Source organism: Hoplias malabaricus, chromosome 5 (assembly GCF_029633855.1).
Source record: "Hoplias malabaricus isolate fHopMal1 chromosome 5, fHopMal1.hap1, whole genome shotgun sequence".
Taxonomy (NCBI): Eukaryota; Metazoa; Chordata; class Actinopteri; order Characiformes; family Erythrinidae; genus Hoplias; species Hoplias malabaricus.
The window spans coordinates 45,366,381-45,384,321 of NC_089804.1; the positions used below are offsets into that span (position 1 = coordinate 45,366,381).

The window sequence follows — 17,941 nt, forward strand, 5'->3', positions numbered from 1 at the left end:
TGACAAGTCAGAGGTCTCCTCCAAGCGCATTAAGTCTAGTGATGAAATACAGCAGTTTGAAAAGAAATGGTGGTTGGCTTCACTTCTCTTGTACACCTATAAAAAAACTCACTGTGGTGGTACTTTCAAGAGGTATGTTTAATAAGGGAACATAACTGTACCATATGTTATATTAAGTGTAGATTTAAAAGTTGTGTTGATTTTATATTTCCTATTTATCTGCAGGATTTACACCGATCTGCCTTAACATGACCACTACATGGTTTCTAGCACACTGTCCATTCCTTCTGCTTCACTGACACAAAAGCACTACTCAAAATGGTTCTGGAAGCAGTGCTACCTTTGTGTCAGAAGGAACATAATTTGTTACCAGCCGCCAGGCTGGGATTAAAGTGATTTATTAAGTGGTTAATACAGATTGATTTTCAAATACAGCACCATAAACCAGTAAAGTTTATCTTAGACCCTCATATTTGCCTGCTCTGACCTCCATTAAATACTCTGGAAGAATAAATGTGCAATATAACTTTCTTTTCTGGTACTGTATACTTAGTTCTGTTTCACAGTTTGTTGGAAGTGCTGCAAAAAAAAATCAGTTATTAGTTTTAATAAATGGAAGATAATGTAACTTGTGTGCTCCCCATGTCAGCGTGGTTTTCCTCCGGGTGCTCTGGTTTCCTTCCACAGTCCAAAAACCCACTATATTAAGTGGATTGGCTACTCCAAAGTGTCTTTAGGCATGAATGTGTGAGGAATGGCGCCCCCTGTAGGGTGTGTTCCCACCTTGTGCCCAGTGATTCCAGGTAGGCTCCGGACCGATCGTGACCCTGAACGTGGTTACAGACATTGAACGAATGATGTAACTTGCTGCACAAGATGGTGTAACTGCAGCGCTTAGCGTGATCCACCACCCAAATGTAGGGGTCTTGAACATTTAAGAGCAGGGTCAAAGGGGGAAAATAATGAGTACAGAGCAACAAATGGACTATAGTCTGTAATTATAAAACTATAAAGTAATATTGTATGATCAGTGGAATTCAAAGAAGTGTAGAAACAGGAAGGCTGTTACAATGGTATAGTTGATCGGTGTATATTATGTTTATTTTACACAGTTCTGTAATGAAATCTGCCCTGTGAAGGACTGACGCCCCCTCCAGGGTGTATTCCTGCCTTGCGCCCAATGATTCCAGGTAGGCTCTGGACCCACGGTGACCCTGAATTGGATAAGCGGTTACAGATAATGGATGGATGGACACCTGTCAACAGAGTTTTTATAGCTTAGAAATAACCAACAAACACTCGTATGAAAATCATCCCAGTTCTGACACAGTGCTAAAGCAGCCAGTGTACGGCAGCAGTTGTGATTTCGACAGACAGGGTGACATACACTTTTAGAGAACAGGCATGAGTGGGCTAACCGCAGATGACTGACCGCTTTTCTCTCAGGCCAGGCGCACACTTCTCTTTGGGCCAGCAGAGCAAAAAGGGGAAAAAGTAGGCAGGGAGGGAGACAGGAGAGTTTTGAAACCCACTTTCACTTCCCAAAGTGAGAAACTATTTCGATACAGCCCTGCTGTCATGTGGTTTTGTTCTGTGGGCCACTGGCTTTTGCTGACAGGGGATTTGTGTTTTTACTTGGGGGGAAGAACGCGCACAGAAATCTAAAGCACTTTTGTCATCAGAACTGTCCCAAGAGGGAAATGTTTCAAATTCGTCTTAAAACAAGTCATGGGATCATGACTAAATATCACCAGACACCAGTTAACACACTGTTCAACTCTTCCTATATTTCACAGTTGGGTATTCTTTGAATATTTAGTTCAAAGGTGTTGTAGATAGTTTTACTAATGAAAACTAGTCTTTAACAGAATGTTGGTTCAAACACGGTGTTCCTATGGATAAATCTGAAAGACTACTGACTAATGCAGTGACATATGTTGGTTTATAATTTGGCCAAAAGTTTTGGATACCTGGTAATTTGAATTTTATTTCTAAAATGTAGAATGTTAATAGGTAGTCTTTCCTTTCTTACTCAGTAGTTGTTGCCCTTCTGAGAAGGCTTCAGACTGGACGTTCATCTACAAAAGCATTAGTGAGCTCAAGCACTAATGTTGAATCAAACTCCATCCATCCATCCATTATCTGTAACCGCTTATCCAATTTAGGGTCGCGGGGGGTCCAGAGCCTACCTGGAATCATTGGGCCCAAGGCAGGAACACACCCTGGAGGGGGCACCAGTCCTTCACATTGCAACACACTTGCACATTCACTCACACCTACAGACACCTTTGAGTTGCCAGTTCACCTACCACCATATGTGTTTGGACCGTGGGAGGACACTGGAGCACCTGGAAGAAACCCACATGGACACAGGGAGAACACGCCAAACTCCTCGCAGTCACCCAGAGTAGGACTTGAACCTACACCCTCCAGGTTCCTGGAGCTGTGTGACTGCGACACTACCTGCTGCGCCATCATGCCACCCTCATTTCAACTCATCCCAGATGTATTGGATGGTGTTCCACCTCACTAGAAAAGGAATTCCAGCTAATCCACAAAGTGCTTTATGTACATAAATGTACACCCTCCTAGCTCATACTTGGAATTAAGCATGGCGACCTTTAAGCTTGTTTGCAGCTGATCTAGAGCCTTCCGTTTTATACAAGTGGTGTGTCTACTATAGAACTTCATGCCACTGTTCATTACATTTTCATGTTTCTGCTACAAATGCTAGAAGTGCTGAAAGAATGCTTTGAAAAGTAATGAGATATGTAATAAAAAGGTAAAACCATTTTCCTCTTGTACACAAACGTACGGAAGATGAATAAACAGTTTTATATTTACCAACTGGAATGTTTAAAAGCCTCTACAAATATCTGCTGTAGGTTTATGAAGAGATGCCATTCTAATGAATTTGTAAATACAAGTTACTTTAATATATGGTCTTACGTATGATACTTGAAGCAAATTTTTTTTACAGCAATGTACAGAACTTTATAACTGTTAGTTTTTTTTTAATTATTTGTTTATTTATTTAAAAAAAATAATACTGCTGTTACTTGGTGTTTGCCTGGTAAGTATGTGTGTGTGTGTGTGTGTGTGTGTGTGTGTGTGTGTGTGTGTGTGTGTGTGTGTGGCATATGACCCAGGCACACAGTACATGCAGAAGCACAGACATCTATTTTCACACAGAATATCCAGGCTTCCTCTATTCACTTGGCACCGTCAAGGCCTTCACGGAGTAGTCCTCACATCCACACCATTGTTTCTCTGCATGGTGCTTTGAGACAGCAACACTGCACCAAGCACCTTTGATGTGCTGAAGAGCACTTGTGTTTTGAAATATTTCTGCTCTGGTAGAAATGTCATTATATTTAGGTCCTTGAATTGTTACATTCAGTACGTACACGCTGACTCGTGAGTGTTCAAATATAAGCTCAAGGCTCGGCTAAACAAGTGCCAAGCTAAACTTCTTAGATTTCTGATTATAACTGATCAGTAAGTAAAATAAATCGTGTTTTATTCTTGTTTGCTGGTCAGCTAATTCAGGAAATCACAAAACCTGCTTTCTGAGCACAACACTTCTAACTCCAAACTAATCTAACTCACCTGCCTACAATTTGCTGAAGCGTCTAAGGGTCTTGATTAGCTGGGTCAACATATGGAGCAGCAGTTAAAGAGGTTTCTAGGAACATGATGCACATTTCTATTTTAAGGTAAGAGTGTATGTTTGTGCCTTGTCAAAAAAAAAAATTGCTGTAACTGCATCTGCTCATTTTGAAAGGAGCATGCATTCATACGGCAGTCTGGAAGAAAAACAAGACAGTTTAACTGACAAATGTGTGGAAAACATGCAGCTGATGTGAGGGGCTTCCCAAAAAAAGCATGTGCGCGCACACACACACTTCTGCTTCATACCCAGTGACCACCTACCCACATCTGTCTTCTCATCCTCATTTGTTTGGGAATTAATTAAAAAAACATGCCCTCGTTCTCCACTGTTATGTAGCTGTGTAATAAGTAAGTTTGTTTATTCTCAAGTCAATTATTAATTAATTTAAATTATTTTTAAAGACTTTTGGCAGCCCATTTAATACCACCAGCTCCTTTCAACTCTTCACACCTCCTTTAAAACTGGGCCTAATTTGCCTGAAATGTATTCTGTGGAAAATACTGTTTCCATCAAGCGTCAGCTAAACAGAAATTAATAGGCAAATTAATTTCTTAATTTCTTTAACGCTCACTATTAAAGCTATAAATTTAACAGTAATATTAATATAGTTAATATTAGCTGATTGCAATTAAATTACTTTTATTTATTTTATATTTTTTTACATTTTGCTTGATAACCTATACACCCATTTGCAATAAGACATAATAAAAATATTGTATTTCAATGTGGTCAGTGGCTATTAAATCAGTCATTCTAAGCTGCGTTAAAATATTTTGTGTGTCCAAAACCAGATTTGAAATACACTATGGTCAAATGTTCACAGCTAGTTACTACTATTCTGAAAAAGCCTTTATTTATTGTTCATTGTGTAGATTAGATGGTATTTACCTATAAATGGATTTGTGAACCACCCAGTGCTGGGGATGTTTTCATGTGGACTTGGTGTCCTTGTATATGTGTGCTGTTGCTTCAGAACATCCCATCTCATTTTGTGCTTTTCTGTGGAGGTTATATTGCGGGATCTACATACAGGTGCTGGTCATAAAATTAGAATATCATAAAGAAGTTGATTTATTTCAGCAATTGCATTCAAAAAGTGAAACTTGTATATGATACTCATTCACTACACACAGACTGATATATCTCAAGTGTTTATTTCTTTTCATTTGATGATTATAACTGACAACTAATGTAAACCCCAAATTCAGTCTCTCAGAAAATTAGAATATTGTGAAAATGTTCAATATTGAAGACACCTGGTGCCACACTCTAATCAGTGAATTAACTCAAAACAGCTGGTCTCTCAGTCTAGTTCTGTAGGCTCCACAATCATGGGGAAGACTGCTGACTTGACGGTTGTCCAAAAGATGACCACTGACACCTTACACAAGCAGGGCAAGGTACAAAAGATCATTGCTAAAGAGGCTGGCTGTTCACAGAGCTGTGTGTCCAATCTCATTAATAGAGAGGCAAAGGGAAGGAAAAGATGTGGTAGAAAAAAAAGATTACAAGCAATAGGGATAACTGCACCCTGGAGAGGATTGTGAAACAAAACCCATTCAAAAATGTGGGGGAGATGCACAAAGACTGGACTGCAGATGGAGTCAAGAACCACCACGCACAGATGTATACAAGACATGGGTTTTAGTTGTCACATTCCTTGTGTTAAGCCACTGTTGAACAAGAGACAGCGTCAGAAGCGTCTTGCCTGGGCTAAAGACAAAAAGGAGCTGAGTGGTCCAATGTTCTCTGATGAAAGTAAATTTTGCATTTCTTTTGGAAATCAAGGTCCCAGAGTCTGGAGGAAGAGAGGAGAGGCACAGAAACAACGTTCCTTGAGGTCCAGTGTAAAATTTTTCACAGTTAGTGATGGTTTGGGGTGCCATGTCATCTGCTGATGTTGGTCTGTTTTCTGAGGTCCAAGGTCAATGCAGTCTACCGTCTACCAGGAAGTTTTAGAGCACTTCATGCTTCCTGCTGCTAACCAACTTTATGGAGATGCAGATTTCATGTTTCAGCAGGACTTGGCACCTGCACACAGTGCCAAAGTTACCAGTATCTGATTTAAGGACCATGGTATCCCTGTTCTTAATTGGCCAGCAAACTCACCTGACCTTAACTGCATAGAACATCTATGGGGTATTGTGAAGAGGAAGATGCAATAAGACCCAACGATGCAGAAGAGCTGAAGGCCACCATCAGAGCTCTGGGCTTTGATAACACCTGAGCAGTGTCACAGACTGATCAACTCCATGCCATGCCGCATTGCTGCAGTAGTTCAGGCAATAGGAGCCCCAACTAAGTATTGAGTGCTGTACGTGCTCATACTTTTCATGTTCATACTTTTCAGTTGGCCAGCATTTCTAAAAATCCTTTTTTTTGTATTGGTCTTAAGTAATATTCTAATTTTTTGAGATGCTGAATTTTCTTTAGTTGTCAGTTATAATCATCAAATGAAAAGAAATAAACACTTGAAATATATCAGTCTCTGTGTAATGAATGAGTATAATATACACGTTTCATTTTTTGGAAATAAATCAACTTTTTTCATGATATTCTTATTTTATGACCAGCACCTGTATGGTGAGGAGCTCAGTGAGACATAGTTTATTGTGTGGTCTCTAGTTGTAGGTTATAGTTTATGTTTATTTGGCAGTTGTTTATATTGTATGTCAGTCCACTGTCCACATATGATGTGTTACCTGTCCCTGACCCCTGTGGTTCAAGGCTCTTCTGAAACGTATTGGTGAATTTGCTCTTCAGTAGGATTTTACTTAAGTATTTTTTTAATATTGACATCACACTTCTGTCTGAACTGGAGCCAACCTGGAGTGATGGAGTTGTTGGTGTCATATTTAAGGTGCCCTGGGATGTCCGTGGGACTGTCTGGACTTGGTGGTTGCTTGGACGGCTGATCATTAAGGAGGTGGCATCCAGAATGTTCCACACCCTGGCTGAATCGGGGGATGATTTTCTTGTTGTTGGTTATTCTGTGGTGTGTATTTGTAGGTAAATTTTGGTTTGTGTTTCATCAGTTGTTATGTTTGTGGCTGTGGTTTTAATGAGTCTGTCCACTGTGCACGGTATGTCTTGTTCTATGGTAGCTAGTGGTGGGCTGGGGGCTTTTATGGACGGGATTTTTTTTCTTTTGTAAAGACTGTTGCTGAATTGCATGCTGAATAAAGATTGTTCTGCTCATACACATTATATTGTCCTTGCCTTCTTTGACATTGACGCCACAATATAAACTGTGGGTTTGAGATACATTCATTAGTACTGTGTGGTTAAGGCGTGTTGTGTGGTATTTGTGTTTTAGAAGCAGCCAAGTTGTCTCTCTCTCTGTGTAGCACTTCCTGTATCATTCATACATGAAATCTACACGGAAAATGTAAACAATCTGTGAGAAATGAATACCAGAATGACTTATTTATCATAAAATCATGAATACATTTGGCTGCTACAACCTATTCAGCTCCGTCCCGTCGTCTCCCCGGGCTCTGTCGACATTCTCTACTCGGACAGAGCAGCTCGAGGCGCGCGCTGAAGCTAACAGGTGGGAAGAGCAGCTTCGAGTAGAAAGAGAGAACGGGGGTTGGGGGGAGGTAGAGAGAAAGAGAGGGAGGGCCCGTTCACTGTTCACCTCCAGAACCCCTCTTTCCGCCTCGTCCGATGTAAGGAACCCGAACAAAGGCCACTTCCCCTGGTTTCTCACTCTGACAGAGCCGCACCATATTTTGTTCTACCTGACGCGTTTTCCCCTCGCCCGCGAGCGAGTGTATGTTTTGTTGTGAGGGGAGAGAAGCTCGTTTGGATGAACGTTAGCTCGTGGAGCTAAAGCACGCGCACACCTGTGGGAGAGCGGGAGGGGAGCGAGGCTCCAGCGCCCTGTTTTTTGTTTTTTTTTTGTATCGGAGCACTGTATGGGGAGGGGGCGAGGCTGGTGTGCTTAACCGCTCTGTGTGGAGTGAGGAGAACACGACTCTGCAAACAGGTGTGAGGAGACAGTAGAAATGGCCGGGCACTCACTCCCCCTCCTCTTCCTCCTCCTCCTGTAGACTCGTTGTTTTCAGAGACGGGATACGACGCTTCAGACGCTCAGAGAAGGAGAAGCACTGTGCCTTTCACAGAGGAGGGGAAAAAACGGGACATATTTGGACGAAAAGAAGAAGAGAAGCTCGTTTCTGAAAGCTGAGAGAGAGAGGGGTGGCGGGATTTCTCCAAGAGGAAGATAAAGGGGCAGATGTCGAGCAAAAAACACAACGCGGATTTGGCGAAGAGGAGCCCCTCTGTGTGTGACGGAGAAATGTTCGGTGAATTTCAGGACTGGTGTCTCCGGACGTATGGAGACTCGGGCAAGACGAAGACAGTGACCCGCCGCAAATACAACCGTATCCTCCAGACGCTGCTCCAGGGCGAGGAGCCGGACGCATTCGCGGACAGCAACCACAACCACATCAACGCCAAGTTCAAGTTCTGGGTCAAATCCAAAGGCTTCCAGGTGGGCAGCAGTGATGGGCAACGCGAGAGGAACGGAGACAGACCCGTCCTATACGTGCCGATCAAAGCCGCGGTGAGTAACGACCAACCGCCCCCTGTCTCTCTGCCCTGGCGCTTTCGTATTGTCTTAGTTTCATTTTACTCTCATTCTGTGAGCCGCCGTGTTTGTTCATGCAAATAAATTTGGAGCCGGTCGTCTATCTCGCGCGTGCACGTGCATTAGGACAAACGCGCACACCCCCCCATTTAGACAGGAACGGTAAGTTTATTGAACCAGTCTATCAAGTCTCTCTTTCGCTCTCAGCCCCTGCCACTTTCTCTACGTTTCGAACCCTCCTCCGGGTCGTTGTTCGCTCGCTCTTCCCCGTTCCCACCGGGTGTCAGCGCAGACGTGGCCTAATGAAGAACGGCGCCGTCCCGCTGAGGGAGCGCGCGTAGAATGTGTGTGCGCGCGCGCGTGCGTGTGCCTGTCATTTACCGAACAGAAGCTGATAATTCAGTATCAGTGCGGTTTGAAAGGTTATCTCGGTGAGAAAACCGTTATCTTTAGCCTTTTCCTCAGAGTCCCAGACCCATGAAGTCCCCCAGGAAAGTGCTTTTTTAAATTAATGTACAAATAAAGAACATGCCCCTTGTTTAGCAGTTTGAAAACAGTTTTGTCTTAAGTCAACCTCTTTTATGACCAAATGCTTTTGGCAGCTCACTAAAGAGGGTGACTGTAGTCCACTTGTGGTTTGCAGCCCAGTGGTCGAGAAACCTCTGAGAAGTGTAAGTGGGACACGTTTCCTCTGTGGAAGGAGATGCTGTCTAACAGACAGAGTGCACAGCTTCATTTAATGATTTGACTGAAGTGGATCTGGTCCCATTTTCTCCCATAAGCGTCTTGGTGTTAAGATCAGGGCTTCCTAGTCCCAGTCCTGGTGACCCCACATTGTTTTAATGTATATTATTATTATTATTTTCTTCTTAAATTTTGGAACATTTGATACAACTCACTGAACACTAACGCTGAACCTGGAGCTCCTCCTGATCTGTGTCAAGTGTAGAACAAATGGGAACCCCTGTTTAAAATCATCTGATATGATGCTGAGGTCTCTCAGGATTAGCTGAGATGTGTCTTTTTGCAAAAAAAAAAAAAAAGTTTCCGGGGCAGCCAGCCATTTGTGATTGTTTTATCCTCTTAAAGCACATTTACTCAAGGCATTTGTGCCATTTCTTTCAGCGGGTTCCTTAATTTCACATAGAGCTGAGTTACTACAGGAATCTATAGTGACTCACAACTAGCTTTGAATTTTAGTCCATCAGTGACCTTAATGTGGAGCATTTCTTGTAAAAGTTTGACTTTGAATTGTGCACAAACATTACATGTTGAATGGGAGGATGTAGCCGATGGGGACATGTTGTCCAGAGCCCAGATGCACCTGCTGGGCACGTATTTGACTCACCTCTTGCGCAGTGGGACTTTGTGGGAGAGGCATTATGGACGAGTCATTGACTGTATGCCTTTTTGTGTGCATGTGCACGGCAGTAGGGCAAACTACTGGAATAGACAAGAAAATAAATAAATAAATAAATAATAAATACAGAACAAATAACCCCGGAGCTGAACATTGCAAACAGATATTCATTCTTCTGCTACTTTATTACAGAAAGGAAACTAAGATGGATTTTCTTTTTCTGCACTTCTGATCTACTGATAATGAAGTGGCTGCCCCAGATTTTCTTTCTCTCTCTCTCTCTCTCTTTCACCCCCCACCTTTTTCACTTTCCCTCTCTCGATCACTCTACCATTCTGCGTTGTCTCTTTGTTATACGCGCACTCTCCACAATTCTTCCCCTTTGTCCCTCTTCATCCCCCTTTCTCCACTCCCCAATTGACTTCAATTAGGCCCTCTGAGTGAGCTGAATGGGAGGAGATAAAGGGACAGGCCTGTTACTGCTATTACAGCCGCACACAAGCAGCAGGTGAAAGTCCCTCTTTGATGGACAGCTCAGGGTCATTTTTGGTTGTGCTAGACTGTATATAGGGTAGATTCACTGCTTGTTTTTTATTTAAACACCATCACCTGCAATGATAGGTGACCTTAGCAACAGTCTACGTCCACTTCGTCTAGTGGAGAAGTCGTCTGCTTGTTTGTGTTCTGAAAGATATGCTTCTTGGCGAAATGAGATCTGCGCTATTGAACTGAAGGAACAAAAAAAAGCATCAGAGCAAATGGACTGACCAAACACAAGCATAGTAACCTTTGAGGGCTCTTGGAATGTCTTAAAAAAAGAAATTCGACAACTTTTTTCTATAGCGTTTAAGTCATATTTAGGAGTGTACGAATAGCTCAACTCCTTAGTTCTACTATTAAAATAGTGCTAGTTTATGGCAGGCTGCCGGCTCCTGAGTTGACCGTATGTGTGTCTGTGTGTTTACCGCTCATGAGTAAAGCAATGAGATAATGATCAGTGTGAGCTAACTGACTGTGTCGTCATGGTGTACGCTCTGGTGTTCCTCTTGACCTGTGCGTGCATGTGGGGCATAGTTTGGTTTAATAGAAAGACAGTGAGTTTGATTGGAGCATGCTTTACCGAGGTAAAAGTTTCTGTTTCAGATCAGCTGTTTCCAGTGCTCTGCTGCCCACGAGTGCAGCGCTGTGTATGAAATTTGAGCCGTGTGCACAGGTGGGTGTGAGACCTCATCGGTCTGACCTTTAGTGACCTTTACCCGTAGAACATAAGAGATGATGACTGCACAGGAGAGTGTCTCTCTCTCTCTCTACCTCTCCCTCTCTACCTCTCTCTCTCTCTCTCTCTCTCTACCTCTCTGAGTGTAGTGTGTGTGTGTGTGTGTGTAGGGTGGGGCTTGACTGTGTCAAGGCAGAGTGTGAATTACTAGGGCCCTAGCTTATTTAGAAACATGTTTGCACACACATATAGCACTGCTGTATGCTTTTGTACACGACTTGTGTTTTGATATTTAAAACAAAACGAACCCAAAGAACAAAGAAAAAAAGGAGCTAATGGTCATTCATAGCAATGAAAGTGTAGTTTTTAAATGTGGTTCAGTTTAATGTTGAGGATGCCTCAAGGTTCCGTTCAATTGTTATGTTGCTCCATGATTCAAGATTTGATTAATTGTGATCGCAGTGTCTATAATCTTTTTAGAAATGGAATGGAAAGAGAGCCTTGTGGAACAGTGTGTAGAACCTTTGGCGTGATTTATATGGGCTTTTGTGATCACCCACCATTGCTACCGGACCTCACTGAAATTCCAATGGATATATGCCATCAAATCCTCTCTGCAGAAATAGTCGTTGCCAAGAACAATAATATAACACTGGAGAGATTGAAAGTTATGATTTTTTAATGAATTAACAGCTTGATTAATAAAAAAATGATTGATCAGAGGTTAATTTGCACATACCACAAGTTCTTTTGTAATTGAATAGCAAAGCTGTAAATGAAAACCATTAAAGATCAACTCTGTGTGAGTGTGTATGTGCACAGTAGGAAGAATGTGCAATGCTGGGAATGTAGAGGGGTTTTTTTAGGGACTGCCACTCAAGGCATAAATTCAGCGAGGTAGAATAAGGTGAAGAGTCAGAAAGAGATGAGTAGAGACAGAGGGTTTTTGAAGAGGGACACAGAGTGAAAGAGTGTGAGAGGGAGGGAGGGGAATTTTGAAAGCTAGTGAGGGCTGGTTGAGGGGGGGACGAGAGGAAACAGTCACACAGCCATCACATGCAGTTGACACCCGTGTCTCTGTGGACACTAATAATAGAACCATAACGTACCTTTCTTTCCTCTGTCTGTCGCTCTCTCACTGTCCTCCACTCTCCCATGTCTTTCTTTCTGTTGTCTTTTTTTTTCTCCCCTCTCTTGCCCTCATTCTCTGTTACACTCAACATTCCCCAGCCCCCTCGCTCATAAAGTGCGCCGGGCAACTGTTGCAGTATCGTAGTTGAACACATTAATATTCTGTATGTTCAAAGCTAAAAGTGGGTAACGAAAGAGAGAGGGAGGGATTAGAGGCTTGGAGAGCAGAGAAGCAGCAGGAAGCCGTCACATAAGAGCTCTTCTGTTTTACATGCAGCATCTTCTACAATTAAACATTTGTATGTTAGACAAACAGATCTTGCTTGCTTTGAAATAGGGAAAAGAGGGTGATTGTGTGTGTGCTTCGGGATTTTTCCCATGTTTGGGAAAGCTATTTGCAAAAGTTTCAGCAAAAAATATATTTATGTGTAGTGCCTGAAGATGACATTCAAGAAGAAACACTTTCTGGGGACTTTTTCTTTTCTGTATGTGCTCTTTCAATTTCATTGTGTTGTTAACTGTTCTGATTTGCCTGGGCTGCTGTGTGTGTGTGTGTGTGTGTGTGTGTGTGTGTGTGTGTGTGTGTGTGTGTGTGTGTGTGTGTGTGTGTGTGTGTGTGTGTGTGTGTGTACTATGTGACTAAGCTCTGTCTCTGGCTAGAGGAGAAAGTCTTGCCTAAGGGAGAGTATAATTGGGACGTCCCACCTTATCAGCCCATGTATCTCAGTAACCTCAAAAAGACCCCCCTTTAGACTCCAATAAATCCTGTTAATTCAGCATGCATTATCAGAAGCATTCAAGATCAGAATCAACTACTATTAACTCTGAACAGTCAAAGGAGAATCAGCCAATTTTATCATTTATAGTTTGACCAGTTTGTGCCAATATATGATTAAAAAAATGAACAGACAATGATGATAAAGGCGATCAATAGCCTGTTTTTATTCTAGCCATTACCCAGTTTAGTTTTTTAAAGAATTAGAAACAGCAGTGTTAATTCATGAGTGGTACAGCACTACAAAACACAGTTCTGTTCTCAGGTTCATATCAAATCTGAGAGACTGTAGTATATAATACTTAAGACAACATAGATGTTTGGAAATGTAAAACATCTGATTTTAGGGCTGTGTTTATTCATTCATTCATTGTCTGTAACAGCTTATCCAATTCAGGGTCACGGTGGGTCCGGAGTGTACACGGAATCAATGGGCGCAAGGCGGGAACACACCCTGGAGGGGGCAGTGCTGTGTCTAGCTTAGGTAAAAGTTTCGGGTTGAAGTCAAAGTTAGGTTTAGGTTTAGCCAATATCTGTGCTTAGATTTTAGCTTAGTATTTTGATATACATATTGAAATATTAATATTACCTTTAAATGGAGAGATTGAGTTAAAATGTATCTAAATATGTAAAGCTTTAATCCCAAACAATATTGAATCATTCTTTGGTCAGTTTGTTAGTAAATGTTCATATAATTTAAAGCGAGTGTTTATAAAAGATGGAGAAAAAAAATTGCTTTTTCTGACAGCTGTATGCCCCTCTGCACACTCACCCCAGACATTTGGTATCAGCTGTATACCTGACCTGCTAGAGATGGATAAACCTTAACATAGAACTTTCCTAATTCTATAACTGTAGTAGTAAAAGAAAAAGTAGAATAGTAGAAGTGCTACGTAAAACTGTGCCCATAACCCACCTCCCCTCATTCAGACTAAACTCCACTGAAATCCTTCAGCTATCTCAGACTTGTGTACACACACACACACACCCACACCACACATGCTCGCTCACACAGACACACAGTCTTTGGCGCCCCTCTGCTGTTTGAGGAGCTGTAGAAGGTCTGGCAGTAATTGTGTTACTGGGACTCCTGGGTTTCAGGGTTGGAGAGAGAGCAATAAGACAAGGGAGGCAGTGAGAGACAAGGGAAACTAGTGTGGAAACTATGATAATTGGAGCAGGAGTGTGTTACTCTGCTGCGATGGACTTAATATGCTTTACTGTATGGCATAAATAAAACAGCACAGATGTGGAGTCACATCAGTGACACAAGTAGAGGGTGAGAAAAAATCAGCCTGTACTTTTTTTTAACATTTTTTTGTATGTAAATATCCTCTTTATGAGCACACTGATCACAATCTCATTCTCAGACCGTCTTTTGTCATTCTCGAATGGTTTTATACCCTCTCAATTTAAACGTTTCCCTCGCACAGTAAGCATTTTTCCCTCAGGTCCTTTCTGCACTCGAGAGGATTGGAAATGGGTGTGTTTTGACCATTGTGGATGCTATTGGCTGATGTCTCCTGGTTCTGTGACTGCCCACATTTGTATATCCTACTAGGAGAAGCCACGGTTCAAAAAGCTGGACAGCACCAGAGCCACAGATAAACCGAGTCGGAATAGGATCATATAATCCACTCTTTATAGTGGGTTCAGATAATAGTACTATGTGATATACATGTGGGAATGTTGTTTGCAGCAAGGCGAAAACTGAGACGACTCAATGAGTCAATCCCTACTTCCAGATGACCAAAGAATTGATTCGTTTGGGAGTCAACTCCTGTTCAGTAGCTTTGCTTAGTTTACTTAGTTTGCTTAGTTTGTACAGAGATGCTGCAAGACAGCTTTGACCCATTCTCTGAAAATAATTTTGGACATTGAGTCATCTCCCATTTTCCCCATTTCAAAACGAAAACCTCATGACCAGAGTACGCGTCCTCCATGTTTGTTTTTGTGTAGAAGGCTTTACCTAGTAGGAAGGCCAAGTCTATGTGGTGAACAGTCACAGGACAAGGAGACATCCGCCAATACCATTCACTGAGAGAAACACCCCCAGAGTTTTAACACTGTTAAAACTCACCCATTTCAAAAAGTCGTCTCGATATTTGTCTGTTGCTTAGTCTTATTTTATTTATTATGTTACTTATTTTAACGTGTTCTCCAATGGTCAGGAACACCACAAAGCAGGTATCATTTGAGTGGTGGTCTACAGATCAGTTATGGGTTTAGAAAGAATAGAGCATGGCCTAGATCCATTACAGTGGAAAATGTTTGATATTTAGGGGGAGTCTAATCACTTTGAAAATGAATAAAGGATATACGGTTTTACATTTAAGGTACCTGCTTTAACACTTTGTATCTCAGGTATTTTTTTTTGTCTTTTTACTGCAAATTGGTTTGCAAGTCTAAATGCATGCTAGCTGAACTGGTTACTGCACAGGTCCGGATTGCTAATGCCATATTGAATTGTGGTGCTTTAAGACTGCTGTCCTAGATGTCTAGTGGACTCACCCACAGTCTTGGTGACAGGCCAAAATAGATTAGTTTCATTAGTCAGTGATGAAGAGAGAAAGGAAGTAGCCGTGTGTTGTCCCTTTACCTGGCACCAGAGCTTTATTAGTCTTTCGTGAGGTACATTAGTGCTGTGAAACTCTGTAAAGATTAACTAAGAGCTCATTAAGAAGAGAAATAATGTAATAAATAAAACCGATGCACATGCATACATTCACACTCATATGGTACATGCTTTTCTTTGTTTGTTGCCCAACTTCCTGCACCTAATTGGAGTACTTTCATAGTATATTATGTAGGGCTTTTATGCACCCAGCTGACACTGAAGAATGGCCAACCCCAAGGTCCACTTGGTACAGTTTATTTAATGTGTTTTCACTGTGAGCCGCGTAGACCTCGTTTGTCTAGTTGTAGGTAGGATCGCTCTCCATTTTTCCCCATCGGAGCGGACGGATGGATCGTTTTATCAGTTGGTGTGACTTGGGCTATTGGAGTTAAACTGTATAAGTCAAATGTATGTTAATAATGAAATATGCTCCCTACAATTTTCATATTAAGTGTTCTTTATAAATTCTCCCTCTGGTGCCAACAAAGAAAAACTATAAGAAATTGTCAGCGGACGCTTAAAATTGGGCCATTTTTAAAATGGTTTAAAAGGCTAATGTGTCGTTAGTATATTGCTACAAATTATTAGCCAAAAACCGAATGCTAACTGAGATCTAGGTTTGGCGCAGGATGTTAACAATGAAATCGCATATAGTGTTAGAATATATTACATGGTGGTCTGTTCGGCCTTGTAGGACAGGCTGCCTTCAGAGCGGACGCTGGTGTGTCTTCCCTGCATTCCTGTGGTTGCCATGGTGAGGAAGGTCTGTGCCATGGCTGCTCCTTTGCAGAAAAAAAAAATTAACAGTGCTTTAATTGGCTCAGGGCTCACAGTGTGCCTTATCTGCCCACCGTATACTGCAGTAACTCCCAGTTCTGTGTGTGTGTGTGTGTGTTGTGAATAAGTTGGGAGGTGCTATAAAGGTGAGAAAGTGTCTGACACTTTTCTTGTCCTTGAGTTTGAGTGGTTGGCTAACATCATTGTGTTAAAGCATCCAGACTCTCTCTCCGCACACACTCGCAAATGCATCCACCATAACATTAATGCTATCCCTGTGAGCTGAGACAGGTGAGCAGTTTGTCAGGCTGTGTTTGACTTTAAGTTCTGATCAACTGCGCACATTGTCACCTGTTTAAGCAAATCTCATACATCTAGTAACTTTCTCTTTAATGTGTTTTATGACGGCTTTAATTTAAGATTTAATTCCCAGCATTTTGGATCATGTCTTTTGGCTCATTCATTCAGCTTGTGTTTTCCTTTTCTATGTTACACACACACACACACACACACACACACAGAGACACACATTCTTTATCCCATCTCACTGATAGTCTTGTTGGCAGTGTTTGGTACTCACCTCCCACTGACTCACTCTGTATCCTGACTCCTCTAAGTAAATATGTCAAATAGAAAAAGCCCTTAGTGTGAGGAAAGGTAAACCGAGCATGGTTTGCAAACAAAAGGAAAACCCGCCGTGGCCTGTGCTACAACCTGCCAGTGCCTCTGTTTCTCTGTAGTGTTTATTAACTTACCAGCACCTGTCTACCCTCTTTAACAGAAATCTGAACATGTATGAAGGTTTTATGTGCGTGTCGGCACATGCCTTCGTGTTTGAAAGCGTGTGTGTGTGGGTCAGGCTTTTTCCTTGTGGCTGGTCTCATATGTCTGAAGGGCTTCTTTCCTCCACTGTACTTCTCATCCCTCCATCCCTTCTTTCAAAGAGCCGGAGAGGTGGGGGTGCTGCTGCACCAACCCGGCCTGTCTCCTAGCAACAGGGCTGTTTGGTCCGGGACGGGGGAGTGGAAGCTGAGAGGGGGAGAGAGAGAGAGAGAAAGAGAGAGAGTGAGAGTATGGGAGGAGAGGGAAGGCTGCAATTATTCTGTGCCATTGGAGAGAGCAGAGGCCTGGAGGTGGAGGGCAGAGCGCAGAGCTGGAGGGAGAAGAGAGAGGAGTAGGGATCCAAAAAGAGTATAGGGTATAAGGAGAGGGAGAGAGTGAAAAAGACATGTAAGCTAGCTGAGTGGCTTAGAGGATACATGAAGATGGTTAAAGGTGCACAAGGAGTCCAACTGACAGTGTTTATTCTGAAAACAGCCTGTCAGGCAGACTGAGCTATTCTGTTCACCCAGCATCTCTTTTTCTTATCCTGTCTGTCCTTCACATTTTTTCCTTTCTGTCTGAGTTACCTGTAGGTTGTGTGTGTGTGTGTGTGCGTGTGTTTGCATACAAGAGAAATGTCTTAGAAAGGTGGCATCGTCCTACATATTTTATTCATGTGTACACACACCCAAGTGCCATAACCTTGCCAGAGTGCCATTCTCATGCTGCCATGATTCTGTGCCACAGTGTGTGTGTGTGTGTGTGTGGCACATGGCAGGACAGCCTGGCTTTGCCCTCTCAGGGTGAAGTGACTTTGACCCCATGTTGGCATTTTGGGGGAGGGGTTTAGTAGGATGTTAGTGTGTGTGCGTGTGCTTCTGTCCGATTGGCTCTGCCTTGAGGTGCAGCCCGTGTGTGTGTGTGTGTGTGTGTGTGTGTCCGGTCTACTGAGCCTGGAGGTCCTGCACTGCCCCCT

General features: G+C 42.4%; 1 protein-coding gene across 3 annotated transcripts in view; it reads left to right on the top strand.

Moving 5' to 3' along the window:
- The first annotated feature begins 3,691 nt into the window (after positions 1–3,691).
- nol4lb (nucleolar protein 4-like b) overlaps positions 3,692–17,941 on the top strand; it is a 106,467-nt gene continuing 92,217 nt past the window's right edge. For 2 of the 3 annotated variants that reach the window (XM_066670572.1, XM_066670573.1), the window contains exon 1: positions 7,593–8,243. In XM_066670572.1, the coding sequence (XP_066526669.1) occupies positions 7,914–8,243 (330 nt within the window). In that variant the 5' untranslated portion in view covers positions 7,593–7,913. Of the gene's footprint in view, positions 3,717–7,592; positions 8,244–17,941 lie in introns of those variants that run through there. The other variant, XM_066670574.1, reaches the window with a different exon arrangement.